The 23,239-nt window shown below is 39.5% G+C and overlaps 1 protein-coding gene across 1 annotated transcript in view; it reads right to left on the reverse strand.

Annotated features, from left to right (window-relative positions):
• Positions 1-3,645: 3,645 nt before the first annotated feature.
• Positions 3,646-23,239, reverse strand: part of RNF115 (ring finger protein 115) — a 59,267-nt gene continuing 39,673 nt past the window's right edge. The window contains exons 5-9 of the mRNA XM_065878805.1: positions 9,903-9,953; positions 8,654-8,726; positions 7,630-7,723; positions 4,981-5,096; positions 3,646-3,777 (exon numbers count right to left, since the gene is read on the reverse strand). Coding sequence (XP_065734877.1) covers positions 3,646-3,777; positions 4,981-5,096; positions 7,630-7,723; positions 8,654-8,726; positions 9,903-9,953 — 466 coding nt within the window. The remainder of the gene's footprint in view (positions 3,778-4,980; positions 5,097-7,629; positions 7,724-8,653; positions 8,727-9,902; positions 9,954-23,239) is intronic.

Genomic DNA, 23,239 nt, shown 5'->3' on the forward strand with positions numbered 1-23,239 from the left:
ATACCACTCCTTTCAAATAAGTCTATAAATTTCCATGCATGAATAGGTAGACTTCTGGACACACAGCTTAACCTCAATCTATATAAGTGATTCACAACCCAAGGAATTTGAACCTCTGTGAGGCCATGTAGTTATTTTAAGAGGTCTATGTAAGCATTATGTTCAGTCTGAATAAATAATGTATCTTACAAATATGTATATACTGTACTTCAACTGGATATAGATTCTGGTGTGACTAATAAAGACAAATTGATTTAAAAGCATTACTAAAATCATAGCAGCTTTTTGCTATGTGTTTTTTCCATCAAAAGATACTAAAAGTACAACTATAATCTTGTTGGGAGCGAGTCTAATAATTTGGGGACCTTAAAAATGGTATATCTTATTAGAAAAGGTAAAGAACGACAAGCCTGCTCACTTTATCTACTTCGGTGCCCACCATATCCCTTCTTCCTCTAGAGTGAAATGTGCATATATGCATATATCTATGAATATACATATACACACACACACACACACACACGCACGCATATATACAAATGTGCAATACAAAGACATAAACAAGGAATTTTTCTCCTAATAACTATTTAATCCAACTGAGACTTGTTGCGGGGGGAAGAAACAAATTCTTGCCCCCAAATCCTCCTTCCAACTTGAGAACTAACTACTGGACCAGAAGAATACTGCTCAAGGAAAACATTTAACAAGCACTTGCTCAATTGTTATGCAGCAAATGTTGACAACTAAGGAAGCTATCTGGATACTTCCGGTTTCCCAACTCTTCAGAGAACTGGCAATAGGAAATTTGCAGGAAAATTAATTTTTAATACAAGGATTATTCCTTCTCTCTGTTGGAGATATCGGTTAAATGTTCACCACTCTGCCCTGCCCACCCAACTGCCCAGTTCTGTCCAGCCAGAATAACCCATCTGGAAACTACCCAAGAAGCAATAATCACTTGGAGGTCAGCAAGGAATTGCCCTACATAACCTCTCAACTTTCAGGTCTACCAACCTCTAGCAAGTCCCTCCTAATTTTGTGCTAACATAGTTTTACTTCCTCTTTTATTTCAAATTACAATAAACGAAAGGAAGAATAAGAAAAAAAGACATTCATGAATAGGAAAACAATCTGTTTATCTATGCATGGAACTCAAAGGGTAGGCCATTTAGTACAAATGTAAAGGCCTCAAGTCTAAGGGCCCAAGATTTGAAATGGCAACTTTTTTCTATTCTCTTTGATAATGAGGGAAAGCTGAATCATCTCTCCCTTGACTCCTAGTAAGGCTCCAGTTTCCTGAGTCTGTAAGCCTTCCAGTTGTAAACGAATGAACACCTGAGAAGTCTGGGTTATGTAGTCCTCTGCCTTGGGAACTATATCAAACTGCGTTTGGCTCCATAATCATGTGAGCCAATTCCTTATAATAAATCTCTACACACACACACACACACACACACACACACACACACACACACACACACACACACACACACCCCTTACTGCTTCTGTTTCTCTGGAGAACCCTGACTAATACACTACCTAAATTAACCTGGAAGTCTGAGATGCCTCCTATTCTAGGAAGAAACACTACAGATTCATTAAGTAGGAGGGGTCTCAGAAACAGCAAACGGATTTATGCACTCTGTCTAAAAGCACAAAAAAAGTGAAGAAAATTTCAGATAACTTAAGACTGATGCGATTTGCTCTTCCGTATATTGAAAAGTTAAATCCCTGTCCAGCACTTTGTTTGCATCCTTTTGTAAAGCTACTCAGATTCTTTCTAGTTCTCTAGTGTTAAGTAAAAATACACCTGCCTGGTCTGGCATCTCCAGACACTAACAAGCAGACAAAAACTGCCAGGCTGGCATCATTTTTCTGAGACAGCTGATATTGTTCCACTTGAAAACTACAATGTGCTCCAACTTCAGCCTAGCCCTTCTCCATCTAAGTAATGGCCATTAAATATTCACAATATACCTCCCATGTCCCCTCAGCCTCTTCACCCCTCACCATTCAAAACCAGTGTGTGTTTCTGGGCTACATTTCAATAGCCATAGTAAATAGTTCACATTCTCCAAAGAAACGATCTCTACATAGGATAACATAAGGCATATGAGAAAACATCTTTTATTCTCTCTGGGCCCAACCTGAATCATAACTTATGGTCACAATTTTTAGAGGTAGGCTATTAAATTAAACTCTCCCACTTTCTCTCTTCCCTCTCCTACTCCTCTGTCCTCTACTAAATTACAAAGATATCTCTAACCCCATCCCTCACCCCCAAAACCAGTGTACAATAAGTCAACAAAAACCGAGGAAAGACTCCTAGCCAAGAGAGACTCACCAAAGAGCAGCCTTCTTGTTCTGATCATTCCAAACTATGAAGGGCTGATATGACCATACCATTGTTGCCCCTCTGTCACCCTTTTTGGTGCACCAACAGTGGTTACATGTCCCCATCATTTATTTTTGAGACTTTGAAGTTCCAACAACATTCTTAATCTTCTTCATTTATTCAACTTTAAACACTTAAATGCGCCAAAGAGCATGTGCATGTGCATGGGACACTGTTAGGCTGAAAAAAGAAGGCCTACGTCTCCTAGGCCAAGTTGTTTGGGCATGATCACAATAATCAGTATGACTCCAAATACAGACAGAGCCAAGCAAACAGAAAGGTTTCAGAGATGATAAATGGGCTTAAAAAATTAAAATGGGACAACATAAAATCTCAATTCCTGAAGACCAGTGAATTACAAAAAACAATGACTTAGCTGTAGAAGCAGTAATGAAGTAATTCTATTTCTGTGAGGGAAATTATTTTAAGGTCCCCAGGATAAACAATGAGTTGAGGATCACTAAAAAACCTCGGAACCAAAGATTTCAAACATCTGTCCTTCTGTGCCTGTATGCTGCCCAACTCATTCCCAAAAAGGAACCAGAATCAGATTCCTCCCAACATAAGACTCCTAAGACATGTCAGGTTGGTTTCTGCAGAAGCTGCATCCTGTGAAGTAGTCTTTAAAAATAAAAATGAGAAAACCAAAGAATACAATGATAAGCCACTTTCTCCTTCCCACTATAATTTTTCTTTGATTTGCTCTCTGAAAATTTAATAAAAAACAAGAATCGTTAGTGTCTCAGATTCTTGAATTAATCTGATCTCACTTCATGGCTAATGTGGCCAAAAGTAGATGCTTTTGTACAACTATAACAGAAGGACTTTATATCAGCAGGACTTTAGGGCTCTGGTTCCACTGTATTTAGTGTAAAGTACACTTATGATAGGGTGGAGGTTGGAGAAAGAGGTGGAAACATCCATCACAAGGTAACATGACAGATAGCAGGACCCTAGCTAGACTTTAAGGAACTGATTCTATTCTGGCAGGGGAAATCCACATAATTAAGTTTCGCACTTACAAAATTATCGCTCTGAATTCAAGAATGAGAGGCATTTGGTTGTAGATACAATTCCATCTGTAGATACTAACTTTAAATTTAGAGAAGAAAAACACTCAATGAATTAATGTTATGGGTTTGGGTTTCTTAGGTGATTCCTAAATTCACCTATGACTTTTTTGTTTTGATACAACTAACAGCTGTGGTAAGAGGTCTACCATAGCCCTGGCTCAGAGGCGGTCTTTAGTTTCAGAAAGTCCATCGGTCATGTAGCTGGCTGTCACTGCTAAATCTGTTGCTTGCAGAGGACCCAGAGGTCTGGGTTTGCTGAGTAGAGTCCTCACCATTTAAGCTCTTCCTACATACAGGACATGCGTCGTGCTGAAACAGAAAGATATCAGTCTACATGAACAGCCTGACCCGAAAGCTGGAAGAACTAAACACTTAAGAAACCCTGAGAGTTAGCAGGTAGAAAAACCAAAAGGGCATGAATTCTCACATAGTGCACGCTGGGCTCTATGTGTAACACCAGGACATCGCCCAAACAGAATTTCAACAGAATTGACAGAGAATTCTAGGCAGCAACTTTACAATAGTTAACACATATCACCAAGCAGAACTAACTAGAAACAATGACCTGAGATGGTCTAGAGCAGGGGTCAGCAAACTTTTCCTGTAAAGGAAAAGGTAGTAAATATTTTAGTCGTTGCAGGCCACACCACCTATGTTGCAACTACTCAACTCTGCTGATGTAGCACAAAAGTAGCCATAGACAATTTGTAAACAAATGGGCATGGCTGTGTTCCAATAAAACTGCATTTACAAAAATAGGTGGCAGGCCACAGGGACCTGCAGGCTGTAGTCTGCTAACCCCTGGTCAAAGAAGTTCCAAACAGATTAATAATCTAAAACACAGGAATGGTGCTACTAGGAGTTAGCCAGGGACTAAAATCTGATCTGCCTGGCTCTCTATTAACTGTTTGGTTTTTTTGTTTGTTTTTTTAAAAAATTTTTATTGGAGTATAGTTGTTTTACAATGTTATGTTAGTTTCTACCGTACAGCAAAGTGAATCAGCTACACGTATACATATATCTCCTTTTTTGGATTTCCTTCACGTTTAGGTCACCGCAGAGCACCGAGGAGAGTTACCTGTGCTATACGGTAGGTTCTCATTAGTTATCTATTTTATACATAGTATCAATAGTGTATACATGTCAATCCCAATCTACCAATTCATCCTACCCCTCCCTTTCCCCCTTGGTATCCTTACATTTGTTCTCTGCGTCTGTGCCTCTATTTTTGCTTTGTAAATAAGATCGTCTATACCAATTTTTTCAGATTCCACATATATGCGTTAATACACGATATTTGTTTTTCTCTTTCTGACTTACTTCACTCTGTGTGACAGACTCTATGTCCGTCTGTACAAATGACCCAATTTCGTTCCTTTTTATTGCTGAGTAATATTCCATTGTATATATGTACCAATTAACTGTTAACTACATCCTTACTGTGAACCATCCCCCCAAGAAGACATGACTGGCACAGTTGCCCCATCACAGATGAGAGCTGTCTGTACTTACCAGTTCTAACCACGGCACAATACAACTGCTGTGAAAGAAGTGGTTGCAGGGTAACTGCCGGACTTCCTCCTCAACTGTGTAATCCTCTTTGCATACTGGACACTCTAAACCCTTATCTGTTGGAGGAGGAAACGCCTTTTAAAATAAACAAGCAAAAAGAAGGAAGAAAAAAACTAGCCCAATGTCTTTAACAGCCAAAGGAATACACAAAGTAAAGACAAAGTGCACCCAAGGTGGAGGCAGATAGGAAGCATGAATTTTATTTCAAACTGGGGATAGAGGTGGTAGTAGACAGGGGTATGAGAAGGAGGACTGATTAATGGGCCTGTTCCAATAAGGCCCAGACAGGAACTACATAAGGCCTACTTTTCAATGTAAAGAGTTGGAAGAACTGGGGCTTAGATTATCTTTTAAGTGAAACAGGAAAAATATCTTCCCAAGTGTGTGAAAGCCTTCTGGCAGTTTCTACTTAGGAAACACTGGCAATCTGTCCACCACAACCAAGGAACTCATCTCAGCAATCTTGGCTGTTCCCATTCAGTGTCTCAAGCCACTTTTACCCTACTACTTTCTACATTACACATCCTATTTCATCATGGTTACCCTAAAGCCTCTTTTACAAGCTGTTCATTAGAAGCTGTACCAGGAGATAGTGCTACAGAACTGCAAGGCCCAAGGGTAGCTCAGGCTCTAAGTCCAGAGACAGGAAGCCCTCTTCTCAGAGAAAATGGCTACAAACTGAACAGGGGATACCAGGCAGTAAATTCCAAGTTTCCCAAGTTTGGCTAGTAATACCAGCTAGTCTATCTCTTCAGTAGCTGGGCTATGTATGTTACATGCTCCACAGTACTCAAGGCATTTGGAGTAAAATACCACTTAACAGATTCACTCCTTCCTCTCCATTCCCATCACCTGAGCCCTAATTTTAGCTTCTACTTCTCATGCCTACTCTACTGTAACAGCCTCCCATGTAGCATCCCTGACTCCAGGCCTTCCAGATATATCCTATATTTTGCTACCAGCTAATTCTCCCTAATATCAGCTTCATAGCAATTCCCAGCTCATCTTCACTTGGATTCTCAGCTGGTACCTCAAAATCAACAAATTCAAAATTAAAAACATCACATCACCTCCTTACCCAAACTAGGGCCGGCTTACAATTCCCCCATCCCTGATGTCAGCACCACCTCTGTGGTTATAGAGTTGCAACATCTTAGAATCATCTTTCACCCTTTCCCCTCCTTTATCCCATTATGCAATCAGTGATAAAAGGCTTTGTTCGATCTGAGTCTACCCCTCCCTTTCTGTTAGCATTGCCACCGTCACCTGAACCCCATCAGGATGCTGCAACAGCCCCTTAAATCTCTGTTTCTGCTTCCTCCCTCTTTCAATCTTTTTTTTTTTTAATGATTGCTTTTTAAATTTATTTATTTATCTACTTTTGGCTGTGTTGGGTCTTCGTTGCTGCACGTGGGCTTTCTCTAGTTGCACTGAGTGGGAGCTACTCTTTGCTGCAATTTGTGGGCTTGTCATTGCGGTGTCTTCTACTGTTGCAGAGCACGGGCTCTAGCCACAGGCTTCAGTAGTTGCAGCACATGGGCTCAGTAGTTGTGGCTCACAGGCTCTAGAGTGCAGGCTCAGTAGTTGTGGCTTGCGGGCTCTAGAGTGCAGGCTCAGTAGTTGTGGCACACGGGCTTAGTTGTTCCGCAGCATGTGGGATCTTCCCAGACCAGGGCTCGAACCTGTGTCCCCTGCACTGGCAGGCGGATTCTTAACCGCTGCGCCACCAGGGAAGTCCCTTCCCATCTATTTTAGACACTACCCTCCAAACTAATCTTCCCGAAAGACCACTTAAATTCCCTCATTCCTCCATTTGGGGACCTACAAAACTTACCTACTACCTAAACTATCCAGCCCTAACTACTCTGCCAGTTTCAGGGTCCTCTACAACAAGGCCCCACCCTTCCTATCCAGTCATACCTCTCACTACTCCCCAAATCAGATTCTATTTCAGGTCTAATGAGGTTACACTCCTTATACCTGATCCAGACACCATGTCCATGCTGACATTCTTCCCTGGTTCATACTTTTCCGTATATAGAATAATCTCTCTAATATGGCCCATCCTGTCTTTAAAATCTTCTGACTCTAAACTGGAATTTATGGGGAAAGAAACTCCCAGTCCAAAATAATGTCCCTTATCACTAAGTTCTTTTAGTGCTTATAAATAAAATAATGTCTATGTCTAATGTACCTGAGTACAGGGTAGATGTGAAACAAATGCCTAGGCTCCCATTTTTTCTCTTCCTTTTCTCCCAAAGTCAGTATCATCTGCTCAACCACTTTTTAAACTACTGTCTAATCATTTGGTAAGTTTTGCTTCCCCTGGTAAGTTCTTCAAGAAATCAAGTCTTCTATACCTTTGTACCTCTTTATTTCCTGCCTGGCATCTAGAAAACCAACATGGTAATTGCTCAGGAATTACCTGTTGACTAACCCTAATGAAGGGGTAGGTACCTTCCATACCTGGCACCCAGGTATAAATTTTAGGAGTGCTACAGCTTCACTTGAAGATCTTTAGTATAGGAAATGGCTCAGATTCTGAACAGAGATAATAAGATGACAAAATACGTATGAAAATGAACCTACCAACTTGTTCCCGAGTTACTGTCACTGTTGGAAGAGATGTGATCTTTTCCTTGTCAGCTGGGGGAGGCCCTGTGTTTTCCAGTTGTCCTAAAAGCTACAAAAAAAGAAAAAAGAAAAAGAAGAAGTGGTAGACATCTAACTATCCCTAGGGAGGGAGCTGTTCCAGCTGAGAACAGTGCAGATATTAAAAATGTTAGTTGCTCTTACTTCTGCAAGGCTATGAGAGGCTTGGGTTTTCCCTTCCCTGCTGCCAGAACACTCATGATTGCTTTACAATTTCAGAGTGACATTAGTATAAGCCCACAGACAGATCCATCATTGCAGGGCCCACCTCTGGGCATAAAGCAACTTCGGAGACAGCAAAAGGGCTGTGATGTCACGAATAAAACTACAGCGTAACAAAACATAATACTTAACCAGTTCAAAAACTTCATTTTGCTGAAAGGAAAAAAAGGGTCAGAGTATGGAAAATAGCACAAGGTAAGCCAAGAAATAGGTAAATTACTGCCTACAAGAAGACTTAGATATAAACAACATGCTTTCTATTCTCAGCAATCCACAAGGGAAATGAAAAACCAATTAAATTAAAATAAACATAAACAAGTGGAAGCAATTATACACAGCATGGGAATACCTTTTTCTCTGCTTCCTTCCCCTACTTTGTTCCATCTAGCAGAAATCCCTGCTTCAACATATGAGCAGACCCTTCTTTTTTGTGAAGTACTTGTTAATAGGATCCTCATAGGACTGAACAAGAGGCCAAAAATATATTGTTTGTTACAGAAGTCTTTTCTTCCTTTGGAGTTGAAGCTATCTTCTAGAAAGTCCCTAGGACCAAGAAAGTACATGGATGCTGAGCTAAACCCATAAACCATCTATCCCTTTAGTAAAATGGAAACCCACAAGCTCAAACTATTAGGGAAAGCAGAGTGACTGCCGTTTCAGAAAGTAGCAGAAGGAAAGCAGGAAGCCTGTGGAACCATGAGACACACTGAACAGACACCCTCAAAAGGCAGCTCCTCACCTGAGTTACAATGGCATCAAGCCCTGTCTGACCCCAGGCATAGTCCCCAGGGTTGGAGTGCAGCATCCCGCTCCTATACATGAGATGAGACACAGAGCATTAGATGGTGTGACCAGGCTCCGCCTTACACCACAGAAAGATTGGCAGAGGAATCCTGTTCTCTCTCAGAGCTGGAAACTCACCAGTTCTCTAGATTCAAGTGGCAAAGAATTTCTCAATAATTTCAAGGTCAAACAGATTATCCAGAGGCAGTCTCTCATTCTCTAGGAATTTTTGCTTAACTGTATACAATATAAAATGTGAAGCTACCTAAAATACCACATGACAAACCAGAGCAAAAAGAGTGACTCATTGCCTGTTGGTTAAGAAAAGTTTGTCTTCTCTGTGCCCATTTAACTTAAACATAGATGGAGCTGCTTTTTAAGGAGAGTTTTCCCTTCGTGATCAGCGAAAATCAACAGCAGACTTCCCTCATTCTAAGACTCGGCCTTTGGTCCTGGACAATGAGGAGCTTTCACGTAGAGAAGCAGCCACAGCAGTGTCTCTGAATCACAACTTAGAGGAATCACAAAAGGGACTTGGCAGCACCTCTTTCTGGAGCTGTTGGTGTACTAGCCTGGATGACAGATATCCAGACTCTGGCTGGAACACGTTTAAAGAAACTAGAGGCTGGAAAATAGGGTAACTGTGTGGAAGGACTGAGGTCCCTTTGAGCAAAGAAGCCTTCTGGGGCAGAGTCAGAAATGGCAAATAACTGTCCAGACAAGAGGAAATTCCATCTTTAACCCGTACCGTACGTGTCACTCTGATACTCTTATTTCTTCTGAAAAACCTTCTTACTTAAAAAAAAAGGAAGTTAAGCAGTATCTTTTCAATTTCAGAAATTCTTAAGGAATAAAATCTTCCCATATGATCTACAGGAGAAACACACAAATCAGATACCAAGCCTGGTAGGGACCATCTCATTCCCCACCTCAACACAACCCTCACACCTGAATATGAATGGAATCAGACACAACCAGTACCCAGACATCCTGTGGGACCAGGATAGCCCTCATGAGCCTGAATTATAATGAATCAGTTCTGATTAAGTTTGGGCTCAGCAGACAATGGCAGTCTTTAACAGCCTGCCAATTACACCTATATACTCACCTATGCAGCTCTTTCTTTCTCACTATGGCACAGATACTACCATACCTAAAATGATGCTACTGCAGGAGAGTAAGACAGAAGGCAATTAATTACTTACCAAGAAAACGGGGATCCAGGAATGAATCCTGCAATGATTTGTTGTAGTACTCTGTTGAAGGGAAAAAATTAGATAAGAGAACAGACTAATGAAAGTACTCTATAGATATCCATGGCTGACTAATCACCAACTCCTTCCCCAAAACACAATGGCTTTTCATTGACTATTATACAATAGAGAGCACCAGAAATCAGTCCACTACATGGTAGAGTGCTACTCTGCTATTATGGCCGTCTTCCTGAGCTCTGCTACTTTATGTATTAATAGATTTTTATGAATTAAGCTGGAAAGGAATCTTATTGTATGGTTAGTTTTCAAACTATGATTCTTGGATACTTGGCAGCAAAATGAGAGGCTGAAAGGGATGCTAAGCCAGGGAGATTCTGGACCCACCTCCCTACAACAAGGGTAGTTCCATTTTTATGTGTTACGCACCTTGTGCAAGATACTATTGAAAGGGCCCTTTTGTAAAAGTTCGACAATAGCTAACTATATTATGTGTTTGTTTTAAAATATGTTCACAAGTTATTTTATACTCCTCCTCTGGGTGTAGGTTGGACTTAATGACTTACTTTTTTTTTTCCTGAGGTATAACTGACATATAACATTATATGATTCTTTTTCAGGTGTACAACACAATGATTTGATGTCTGTATATAATGCAAAGGATCACCACAATAAGACTAATTAGCATTCATTACCACACATAGTTATAAAATTTTACTTTCTTGTGATGAGAACTTTTAAGATCTACTCTCTTAGTAACTTTCAAATATGCAATACAGTATTAAAATGATAATACTGTAATGAACTATAGTATCTCATTGTGGGTTTGATTTGCATTTCCCTGATGATACAGTCACCGTGCTATACATTATATCCCCATTATTTATTTTATAACTGAAAATTTGTCCCTTTTGACCCCTTTCACCCATTTCACCCACCCCCCAACCCCTGCCTCTGGCAATTCACCAATCTATTCTCTATATCTGTGAACTCAGTTACTGAATTCTTTTTTTAGATTCCACATATAAGATCATACAGTATTTGTCTTTCTCTTTGTCTCATCTATTTCACTTAGCATAATGCCCTCAAGGTCCATCCACGTTGTTGCAAATGGCAAGATTTCATTCTTTTTCACGGCTGAATAACATTCCACTGTATATATGTACCACAATTTCTTCACCCATTCATCCATCAGTGGACCCTTATGTTGTTTCCATGTCTTGGCTATGGTAAACAATGCTGCAATGAACAGGGGGATGCATATATCTTTTCAAATTTGTGTTTTTGTTTTCTTCAGATGAATACCCAGAAGTGGAATTGCTGGATCATAAGGTAGTTCTATTTTTAATTTTTTGAGGAACCTCCATATTGTTTTCCATAGTGGCTACACCAATTTACATTCCTACCAACAGTGAACAAGGGTTCATTCCCTTTTCTCCACATCCTTATCAACACTTGTTATTTCTTGCTTTTTGATAACAGCCATTCTAACAGGTATGAGGTGATATCTCATTGTGGTTTTGATTTATATTTCTCTGATGATTAGTGATGTTGAGCATTTTTTCATGTGCCTGTTGGCCAACTGTAATGTCTTCTTTGGAAAAATGTCTATTCAAGTCCTCTGCACATTTTTAAACTGGGTTGTTTGTTTTTGTTGCTATTGAGTTGCATGAGTTCTTTGTATATTTTGGATATTAACCGCTTGTTGGATACAGCATTTGCAAATATCTCCTCCCATTCAGTAGGTTTCCTTTTCACTCTGATTTCCTTTGCCATGCAGAAGCTTTTTATGGTTTGATGTAGTCCCACTTGTTCATTTTTACTTTCCTTGCCTTTGCTTCTGGAGTCATCCCAAAAAATCATGACCAAGACTGATGTCTTAGAGTTTACTGCCTGTTTTCTTATAGGGATTTTATGGTTTCAGGTCTTATGTTCAAGTCTTTAATCCATTTTTTTCTTCTTTAATCCATTTTGAGTTAATTTTTGTGTATAGTGTAAGACAGTGGTCCAATTTCATTCTTTTGCCTGTGGCTGTCCAGTTTTTCCAACACCGTTTATTAAAGAGACTATCCTTTCTCCACTGTATAATCTTGGCTCCTTTGTCATAAATTAATTGACCATATATGCAAAGGTTTATTTCTGGACCCTCTATTCTATTCCATTGATTTAGGTGTCTGTTTTTATGCCAGTACCATACTGTGACTTACTTCTTAACAATAGAATATGGTGGGATAACTGTGACTTCCAAGGCTAGTTCATAAAAGGCACTGTGGCTTCCTCCTTGCAGCCTCTCTTGGATTACTTTCTCTGGGACAGTGCCATATCAAGCAGTCCCGTGCAAAGGACGACATGATAAAGAACTGAGGCCTCCTGACAAGAGCCAGAACAAACCTGCCAGACGTTGAGTAACTCCCAGTTGATTCTTCAGATAACTACAGCAATGGCCAATGTCTTGACTGTAAGCTCATGAGACCCTGGGCCAGAACCACCCAGCTAAGCTGCTCCCAAATTCCTGGCCCACTGAACCTATGAGATAATAAATATCTGTTGTTTAAGCCTCTAAGTTCTGGGGTAATCTGTTATACAGCAATAGATAACTAATACAGATTCTGATACCTAGAAGTGAGTACTGCTGTAACAAAATCCTAAAATGTGGGAGTAGCTTTGGAACACAGCAGAGGGCAGAGTTGGAAGGACTTTGAGGAGAGAGTGAGTAAAAGTTTGAAGAGCCTTTAAGAACTTGTAGAAGCATGACGGCTTTTGAGGAAGTTATAGGTGAGTACTTAAGGGAAAGTGAGAAAAATCTTTTTGGAAATGGGAGGGAAAGGGATCCTTGTTATGTAGTGACAAAAGCTGTTGCCTGACATAACATGGAAAGTAGAAGTTGTGGCTCATGAATGGGGTGATAATGTAGCTAACAAGATTTCCAGACAGGAGTGTTGAAGGTTCCTTTTGACTTCTTCTTGCTGTATTAAAATGCAAGAGAAGAGGAATAAATTAAAGGAAGAATAGTTAAAAAGGAGTTAAGACTAGATAATTCTGAAAATTCCTGGCCTCTCCAGATGGCAAATGATACTAAAATCAAGAAATGGCTTTAAAAAAAAAGAAAGAAATGGTTTCTGAGCAAAGATCAAACCATGGGCATTGCCAAGAAAATGGTTAAAGAGGAAGCCAAGAGTATGGCTATAAAAATTCTTTGTTAAGACCTCAGAAAGAGGGGCTTCCCTGGTGGCGCAGTGGTTGAGAATCCGCCTGCCAATGCAGGGAACACGGGTTCGATCCCTGGTCCGGGAAGATCCCACGTGCCGCAGAGCAACTAAGTCCGTGCGCCACAACCACTGAGCCTGTGCTCTAGAGACCGCAAGCCACAACTACTGAGCCCGCACGCCACGACTACTGAAGCCCGTGTGCCTAGAGCCTGTGCTCCGCAACAAGAGAAGCCACTGCACTGAGAAGCCTGCGCACGGCAACAAAGAGTAGCCCCCACTTGCCGCAACTATAGAAAGTCCGTGTGCAGCAACGAAGACCCAATGCAGCCAAAAATAAATTAAAAAAAAAAAAGAAAAGACCTCAGAAAGTTCACATAGTGCCTAGAGAGCTATTCAGTTAAACAACTGAGCTTCTAAGAAGCTTAAATGTGTTGTATTAGTTTCCTAGGGCTGCCGTAACAAATTCCCACAAACTGGGTAGCTTAAAACAACAGGAATTTATTCTCTCACAGTTTGGGAAGTCAGAAATCTGAAACTGAGATGCTGTTAGGGTTAGTTCCTTCTGGAGTCTCTAAGAGAGAATCTATTCCATGCCTCTCTCCCAGCTTCTGGTGGTTTCCAGCAATCCTTGCTGTTTCTTAGCTTGGCGACACATTATTCCAATCTCTGCCTCGGTTGTCATACGACTTTCTTCTCTGTGTCTTCTGTATCCAAATTTCTCTCTTCTTATAAAAACACCATTGGATTAGGGGCCACTCTAACCCAATATGATCTCATCTTATTTTGATTACATGTATAAAAGATCTTATTTCCAAATAAGGTCACATTCACAGGTACTGGAAGTTAGGACTTGAACATTTCTTTGGGGGTGGGGGGGATATAATTCTATCCCACTACAAGTATTGTCCTTCAGCAATCCCAGCAGAAGCCCAAGGTAAAAAAGAGATTATATAAAAAAGATTTGTGGGCATAAGTTTTGTTAATGGCATGAATCTCAGTAATAGTAAAAAGAAACACTGCCAGCTTAAACTGAAAGGTACAGAGGCAGTACAAAATGAAAAGAGACCCTTTGGGCCCTCAAAATTCTACTGGCAAGAAGCAGGCTAAGAAAACTATGAAGTTGCAAATCTGGACTACTTTTTATGGAAAAGAATGACTCATAGGGTGGAATCAAGAGCCAGGAAGGAGGAAACAAGAGCTACAGAGAAGCATTCCTGGGTAGAAGTAGAACTAAGTCCTAATCAAGGAACGTCCAACACTTATCCAGACAAACATTAAAATTGCTACGCATCAGTGACTTCTTTGTGCCTTTCATCTTCTCCCTTTTTAAACAGAAATCTCTATACCTGTTTATTATATGCCTGTCCCATCACTACATGTTGGGTATATATGAGGGGTAGAAAACTTGCCTCTTTGGTTTATAGATCTCCACATCAAAAGGAATTATGTCTGAGGAACTACACGCAAAGAGCCTCATCCACACTTGGACTTAAGTAAATGACAACCACCTGGATTTCAAGTTGATGCTGTACAGGGACAAGACTTTTGGTGGGTCTTGGGAGGAGGTGAATGTATTTTGCACATGGGGGAAATATAAGTAATTTCTGGCCAAAGGTCAAACTGTGGTAGTTTTCAAATCTGTCCACAAATTCTTTAATACTCCTCCCCTTTAAGAGGCAGAGCTTAATTCTCCTCCCCTTGAATGTGGACTGGACTTAGTGACTCACTTCTTACAGATAAAGTGTGGCTGGAAGGACAGTGCTTGGCTTCCAAGATCAGGATATAAAAAGGCTTTACGGTTTTTCCCTTCTTCCTTTCTCTCTCTTGGATCACTTACTCTAGGGGAAGCCAGCTGCCAAGTCATGAAGACACCAAAGAAGTCCTATGGAGACGTCCACACAGTGAGGAACTGAGGCGTCCTGCCAACAGCAATGTTAGTTGACCCATCTTGGAAGTGGATCTTCCAGCCCCAGTTTAGGGTTCAGATGACTGCAGCCACAGCAGACATTCTGATTATAACCTCATGAAAACCTTTACCAAAAACACCTAGCTAAGCTGCTCCAAAATTCCTGATCCTCAGAAACTGTGAGATGATAAATGTCTGTTGTTATAAGCTGCTAAATTCTGGGATAACCTGTTTACCCAGCAATAAGTAACTAATATACCCTCCCTGCTTGCTAGTACAGATATACCTCAGAGATATCACAGGTTTGGTTCCAGACCACTGCAATAAACAAATTTTTTGGTTTCCCAGTGCATATAAAAGTTATGTTTACACTACACTGTAGTCTACTAAGTGTGCAATAGCATTATGTCTAAAACATTGTACATAACCTTAATTTAAAAATACTTTATTGCTAAAAATGCTAACCATCATCTGAACCTTCAGCAAGTTGTAGTAGTAACATCAAAGATCACTGATCACAGCTCACCATAACAAATACAATAATGAAAAAGTTTAAAATATTACAAGAATTATGAAAATGTGACACAGAGACATGAAGTGAGCAAATGCAGTTGGAAAAATGGCACCGACAGACTTTCTAGACGCAGGGTTGTCACAAACCTTCAATTTGTAAAAAACGCACTATCTGCTAGGTGCAGTAAAGTGAAGTGCAATAAAATGGGGTGTGCTGTACATCGGCCCTCTGTATCCACGGGTTCTGCATCTACGAACTTAATCAACCAAAGACTGAAAATACTGGGGGGGAAAAAAAACTCCAGAAAGTTCCAAAAAGCAGAACTTAAATTTGCCGTGCACCACCAACTATTTATATAGCATTTACATTGTATTTATAACTATTTGCATAGCATTGTATTAAGTGTTACAAGTATTCTAAAGATGATTTAAAGTATACAGGAGGATGTACATAGGTTGTTTGCAAACACTACACCATTTTATATCAGGGGTAAGAATCCTCAGATTTTGGTATCCACGGGGGCGGTGGGGAGGGGGGTCCTGAAACCAATGCTCCCGATGGATACTGAGGGATGACTAATTAGAAGAACAGTTTATCACATGCTTGAACTAACCAATAAGTAAATGGTAATAATCAAGTTTGAGAGAGAGCCTAGTTCCTTGAAGCTCTAAAGCTGACCCTATACAAATACTTGGAATTGCCAGGGACATCTCAATGGATCAGGTGCTGATTTCCCCTTTATCGGCTGCTTACCCTCTGGAAATGAGATGTTGGTTCCACCTCAGCAGTGACAGAGAGAGACCGCTCAGGGTGACCCCAGTAAGTGTATGAGCTGTTGTTAGGAGATTATCTTCACTTGATACATACAGTATTTACACTGAATTTTTTTTTAAACAAAAACTTTTTCTTGTTAAAGTACTAGGTAGCTAAAAGGGGTAGGGGAAGAGGTGTATGTATCTAATTTTAGCAACCCACAGAAGAGAAAAATCAATCCACAGGGTCTGGAGGGGTATGCTAAGACCAGATAAGAGTATTCACGTAGTCTCCAAAGCTGTAATCTCTCTAGGTTTTCCTCCTAGCTCCCTTCTCAGACTCCTCTACTTATTCCTCCTATCTTCCAAACTTCTAATCAATGAGGGCCCAGAGCTCAATTCTCTGAGCTCTTCTATTTTCTATCTTGACTCTTTTGGCAATTTCATCCAGGTTTATAATTTTAAGTATCATAAAGAGGCAACAACTTCCAGATTTTATCTCTAGCCAAGACCTCTGCCTACTCAACATCACCACTTGAATGTGTAATAAGCACCTCAACCTTGTTATGTCCAAAACTGAACTCTTAGTCTTCTCCCCCAAACCTGTTCCCCCTAGTATTCCGCATTTCAGCTGATGGTGGCTCCACTTTTCTAGTTGTTCAAACCAAAAACCTTTTTGTCATCCTTAACTCTTCTTTCTGTTATACCTCATATCCAATCTGCCAGCAAATCCTATCATGCCCATTATCAAACTTTATCTAGAATCCAACCATTTTTTTGCACTAACCCTCATCCAAGCCACTAGTATCTCTAACTTAGATTAATGCAACAGCCTCTTAAATAGTTTCTCTGCTTCTGTCTTTGCCCCTGTGCCTCTTGTACACACACATACCCCTGGCCATTCTATTATCAACACAGCAGTTAGAATGATCATTTTAAGACATAAGTTAGACCATGTCATTCTTCTGCCCTAAACTTCCTACTGGATTTCCACTGCACTCAGAATAAAAGCCTGTATAACGGGCTACCAGTCTCTACAGGATCTCATACTCAGCTACCCAGCCCCAGCCCCAACAACTGCTCTGTGACCTCATCTCCTACTCTTCCTCTCTCTTACTCTGCTCCACACTAGACTCTCCTTGTTGGCACATTCTTGGCTCATTCCCTCACTTCCTTTATGTCTATTCAAAAACCTTCTCAACAAGGCCTTTGCTGACTATACTTTTTGAAACATCACTTCTCCCACACTCCCTAACTCCCTTCCCTGCCTTTTTTTCCCCAAAGCATTTACTACTGCTTAACGTTCTATCGATTTAATTTATTTTGCTTGTCTGTCATCCCCCATTACTACGTAAATTCCACAAGGGCAATCATTTTTTACTGTTTTGTTCACTACTGTATGCCCAACATCCTGAATAGCACCTGGCATAGTAATACACAAATGTTTACTGAATGACTTAAGAGACCCCAAGATGGGGCCCAATCAGATGGACATTGAGAGACATATATAATCTATTAAGATAAAAAAAGGAGATTATAAAATAGGTATAGTATGATTCCATTTCAATTATATAGATGTAGACATCTCATATATATGGGAAAAGGTCTACATAATTATGTATCAAGGTATAATAACTGTGGCTATTTCTGGGTAATGTTATTTTTTTAATCCATGCCAAAAAACAAAACAAACCTATTACTTTTAAATAGCAACAAAAAAAGTTAACAACCAAAAAGAAGTCATTTCTCAAAATCTGAGTTGTGATCAGTGGTCAGAAAATGTTAAGTCCCAGAACCTGGGGTTAACTTCAGGAAAACATATTCTTAAGGAAGGAAACCTTAAATGTTAAGAGTACCACACTGATGGGCTTCCCTGGTGGCACAGTAGTTGAGAGTCTGCCTGGCGATGCAGGGGACATGGGTTCGTGCCCTGGTCCGGGAAGATTCCACATGCCGTGGAGCGGCTAGGCCCGTGAGCCATGCCCACTGAGCCTGCATGTCCGGAGCCTATACTCCACAACGAGAGAGGCCACAACAGTGAGAGGCCCGCATACCGCCAAAAACAAACAAACAAAAAAAAGAGTACCATACTGAAACAAAAGATAGGTTTTAATGTAATAAGTGCAAACTAAAGGGTGGTAATCTCTATGAAGCCAGGAAAATATGAATGTATTAGGGTTGATCTAATACAAAGGAAAGGAACAAATGACAAACATAAATACTTTTCCATCCTAAAAAAAAAATCATTAAGATGAAATATGAGGACTTCCCTGGTGGTGCAGTGGTTAAGAATCCACCTGCCAATGCAGGGGACACGAGTTCGAGCCCTGGTCCAGGAAGATCCCACGTGCCGTGGAGTAACTAAGCCCATGTGCCACAACTACTGAGCTTGAGCTCTAGAGCCCATGAGCCACAACCACTGAGCCCACGTGCCACAACTACTGAAGCCCGCGCACCTAGAGCCCATGCTCTGCAACAAGCCACCACAATGAGAAGTCTGCGTACCACAACGAAGAGTAGCCCCTGCTCGCCACAACTAAAGAAAGCCTGCGCACAGCAATGAAGACCGAATGCAGTCAAAGATAAAATTAATTTTTTAAAAAAGATGAAATATGAATAATTCCTTAGGCTTATCACAATCCAAATGAAATTTCTCCAAAAGACTATACAATTTCCTTTGCTGACTCTATACACACCAAGCAACCATCTGATTGCTTTTCATTTCTTGATATCTAGGAAATTCAAAGACATTATTAAGCTAATAAGCAGCAATGAGTTTTCCAGTCACTGAAGTAGAATTCCCCGAGTTGTAAATTAATAAATTACTCTTCTGGCACAGGTCAGATAATTATTTAAGGTTAGATAAGATGACCTGATTACACCCAGATAAACTATCATTTGAAAGCTGCAGATTAGAGGACTTTAGGCACACTCAATAAATATTTGCAGAATGGATGAACAATTGAAGACTTACCCTTCTTTATATGAGCAAAAAAGGCTTCACTCATGTCAATGAAAAAGCCAAAGAAAATACATCTCATTTCAGGAGAGCTCCTTAAATTTGTGTGAGGAGCACATTAATAATCCCACAAAGGCTAATCCCTGACATCTGATTTCTTAAATGACAAAGTACTCTGTCTACAGTAAAATGGGTGGAATGATCAGAAGCCTGAGATGTAGTCCATGGAAACCACTAGCTGAGAACCCGACGAACAGGATAAAAAGTTATACTACTTCTCAAATCAACAGGACAAACTGTTATCAGGAAGAAGCCAAGCCAGGATTTAATCAATAAAAAAAACCCATAAAATACAAAATTGTAAAGTGTTTTCAAAACACTGGGTGACATTATAATGACAACTACTGCAAAGTAATAACAATCATGCAGAACAATCTGAGTAGACCTGCTAATCAGGCAGAGTAGTAATATGCCCCAAAGATGTGTTGTGTTCCATTTACACTTACGTGAAAGAAAAGAGAAAATAAATTGAATTTAAAACTTCCCAAGTTCTACTTACTGACACACTAGTATGTGTCTCTTGGAAGAAAAATTTCTGAGAAAGTTAGGAAAATGCTTCTTTTTTTTTTTAATTGGAAAGACTATAAGATACTGTTAAAATTTTTCAATTATTTTGAAACATTCATAATCCCACCAAATACAAATATCATCATTTTTGCCATATCCTGGCTCCAATATTTAACTGGCTTCATACCCTTAGGCAATTTACCTAACTTCTCTGTGCCTCAGTTTCTACTGTAGAACAGAGATATTCACAGTAACTTCTCCAGAGAGTTATAGTGAAGATTAAATAAATACCTGAAAAGCACTCAGACTAGTACCTGGCACAAACTCTTAGCTATTATAACTACTAATTCATATGTTCCATACATACCTCTTAGCAACATAATTACAATTAACCATTCATTCAACACAAGTATATACAATGTCCACTATAAAACAGACACTACCTAGAAGCTGGGAATACAAAAATGAATGAAATTCCACCCTAGACCATTAACCCTAGAAGTAACTGAAAAGGCTGTAACAGATCTGGTCCCCCAAAAGATTCTAGGTCCAGATGAAATTACAGGTAACTTTTACCAAACCTTTAAGGAATAGATAATTCCTTATTTAAACTATTCCCAAGCCTAAGAACAAAGCAAGATTTCCCAGTTCATTTTATCAAACTAATACAACCCTGATACCCAAACTTGACAAAGATAACACAAGAAAATTACCAGCTCCCTTATGAATCAATGCAAAAATCCTAAAAAAGATTAGGAAGAAATCAACTCCAATAGTGTATTAAAAGATTAACACTCCTTGACAAAGTAGTTTTTATTCGAAGCCTGTTGAATTCAAACTGTTGGTTCAACGTGATAAAATCTATTAGTTAATAAAATGCATTAATTGTTTAAAGAAGAAAAACTATAAGGGTCATTTTCATAGGACTGCAAAGGTCATTTGATAAAATCACTAGTCATCCTCAATTAAAAGCTCATAATAAATTAGGAATAAAATAAACCTTTCTTAATGTGATAGGAACCATATTAGGAACCAAAAGTGAATATGCTTAATAAAGAAACACTAATTCACTCTCATTTAAGTCAGGAAGAAGATAAAGATGGCTACACTTAGACAACTTTGTTTTGATAATATAGTTAATGCAACAGATAAGAAAAAATAATGAGGCATAAACATAGGGGAAAAATACAAGCAATATTTGTATCAATCAATTGATACACCTGCTAATCTAGAAACCTTAGAGAACAAAATGAAAAACTATTAGAGCTAATAAGAGAATTCAATTAAGTAGCACAGGGCTGGGTAACAATCTATCTAATAATCAGTTTAAAATTAAGTGAAACCATAAAACTTTACTGAATAACATAAAAAAAAAAACCAAACAAATTGAGATATGAGCCATGGGCCTAGATGAGAAGTTTCAATATTATAAAAAGTACCAACTGTCCCCAAATTAATATGAACTTCCAATCAAAACCCCAATGGGATGGGAGAGAGGTCAGAGATTGACAAATTGCATTTAAAATTCATTTGAAAGAGTAAATGTAAGAGAAGCATCCAAAAGTTTTTGCAAAGGAACAATAACGAAGTGGACTTTCACTACTAGCTATCAAATCATACTATAAAATTATAGAAAGTAAATCAGTAAGACATAGGCACAGGAGTACACAAATAAAGATCAGACCATAACAGAGAATCCAGATAGAGATGAATATGAAACTCTATATATAACAAAGGTAACATTTCGAATCAGGTGGATTATTCAATAAATGAGAGGGAACAGACCCTTAACTCAAAAAATACACAAGAATAATACACTCACCACCAGACGTGTGGGCACAAAACACAAGCCAAGCCAGAGATCCTCCCTGGGAGTTGATAGATGCACATATCCTCTGGGATGAATGCTCTAATATTCTTATAAACTTGGAACTACCATTAGCTATCTTTCATTTTACACAGGAGAGCTATTTAATAATGATGCCAACAAAGAGAGAAACAGATGAAGGTAACATACTGATTGACCACCTAGATCCATCTAAGAACATCTAATTTACATCTGTGGTTCTTAATATTGTCCCTACACAGCAACTTAGGAATCCAAGGAGATGGTTTTGCTAGTTACAGTAAATAGGGTAGTACCATTCGTATTTAGTAGCAAGGAAAGAGCAGTGCTAGTCACCCTGCAAGAAATGGGAGGAAAGCCAGGACCAAAAAGGAACTGTCCTCCAGCATGCAAAATTTTTAAACTTCCTGCCTGGACGTTCACTTGGGGAACATCTGTCTATAATTAACTGAGCCTAAACTCAACTCCATTTTACACAAAGTATTTCCAACTTGGTTTTAATATATCCTGAATTAATTAATTAATTTATTTATTTATTTATGGCTGCACTGGGTCTTCGTTGCTGTGCGTGGGCTTTCTCTAGTTGCAGCGAGTGGCGAGCGGTGGCTACTCTTCGTTGCAAATCAAAACTACAATGAAGTATCATCTCACACCAGTCAGAATGGCCATCACCAAAAAATCTACAAACAATAAATGCTGGAGAGGATCTGGAGAAAAGGGAACCCTCTTGCACTGTTAGTGGGAATGTAAATTGATACAGCCACTATGGAGAACAGTATGGAGGTTCCTTAAAAAACTACAAATAGAACTACCATATGACCCAGCAATCCCAGTACTGGGCATATACCCTGAGAAAACCATAATTCAAAAAGAGTCATGTACAAATATGTTCATTGCACCTCTATTTACAATAGCCAGGACATGGAAGCAACCTAAGTGTCTATCAACAGATGAATGGATAAAGAAGATGCGGCACATATATACAATGGCATATTACTCAGCCATAAAAAGAAACGAAATTGAGTTATTTGTAGTGAGGTGGATGGACCTAGAGTCTGTCATACAGAGTGAAGTAAGTCAGAAAGAGAAAAACAAATACAGTAGGTTAACACATATATATGGAATCTAAAAAAGAAAAAAAGGTTCTGAAGAACCTAGGGGCAGGACAGGAATAAAGATGCAGACCTAGAGAATGGAATTGAGGACACGGGGATTGGGAAGGGTAAGCTGGGACGAAGAGAGTGGCATGGACATATACACACTACCAAATGTAAAACAGATAGCTAGTGGGAAGCAGCCGCATAGCACAGGGAGATCAGCTGGGTGCTTTGTGACCACCTAGAGGGGTGGGGTAGGGAGGGTGGGAGGGAGACGCAAAAGGGAGGAGATATGGGGATATATGTATATGTATAGCTGATTCACTTTGTTATAAAGCAGAAACTAACACACTATTGTAAAGCAATTATACTCCAATAAAGATGTTAAAAAAAAAATAGACACAGAGGTGATCCAGATACTGAAGTTACCGAAAACGGGCTTTAAATTAACTATGACTAGTATGTTCAAATAAAGATGGAG

Source organism: Phocoena phocoena, chromosome 1 (assembly GCF_963924675.1).
Source record: "Phocoena phocoena chromosome 1, mPhoPho1.1, whole genome shotgun sequence".
NCBI classification, from domain to species: Eukaryota; Metazoa; Chordata; class Mammalia; order Artiodactyla; family Phocoenidae; genus Phocoena; species Phocoena phocoena.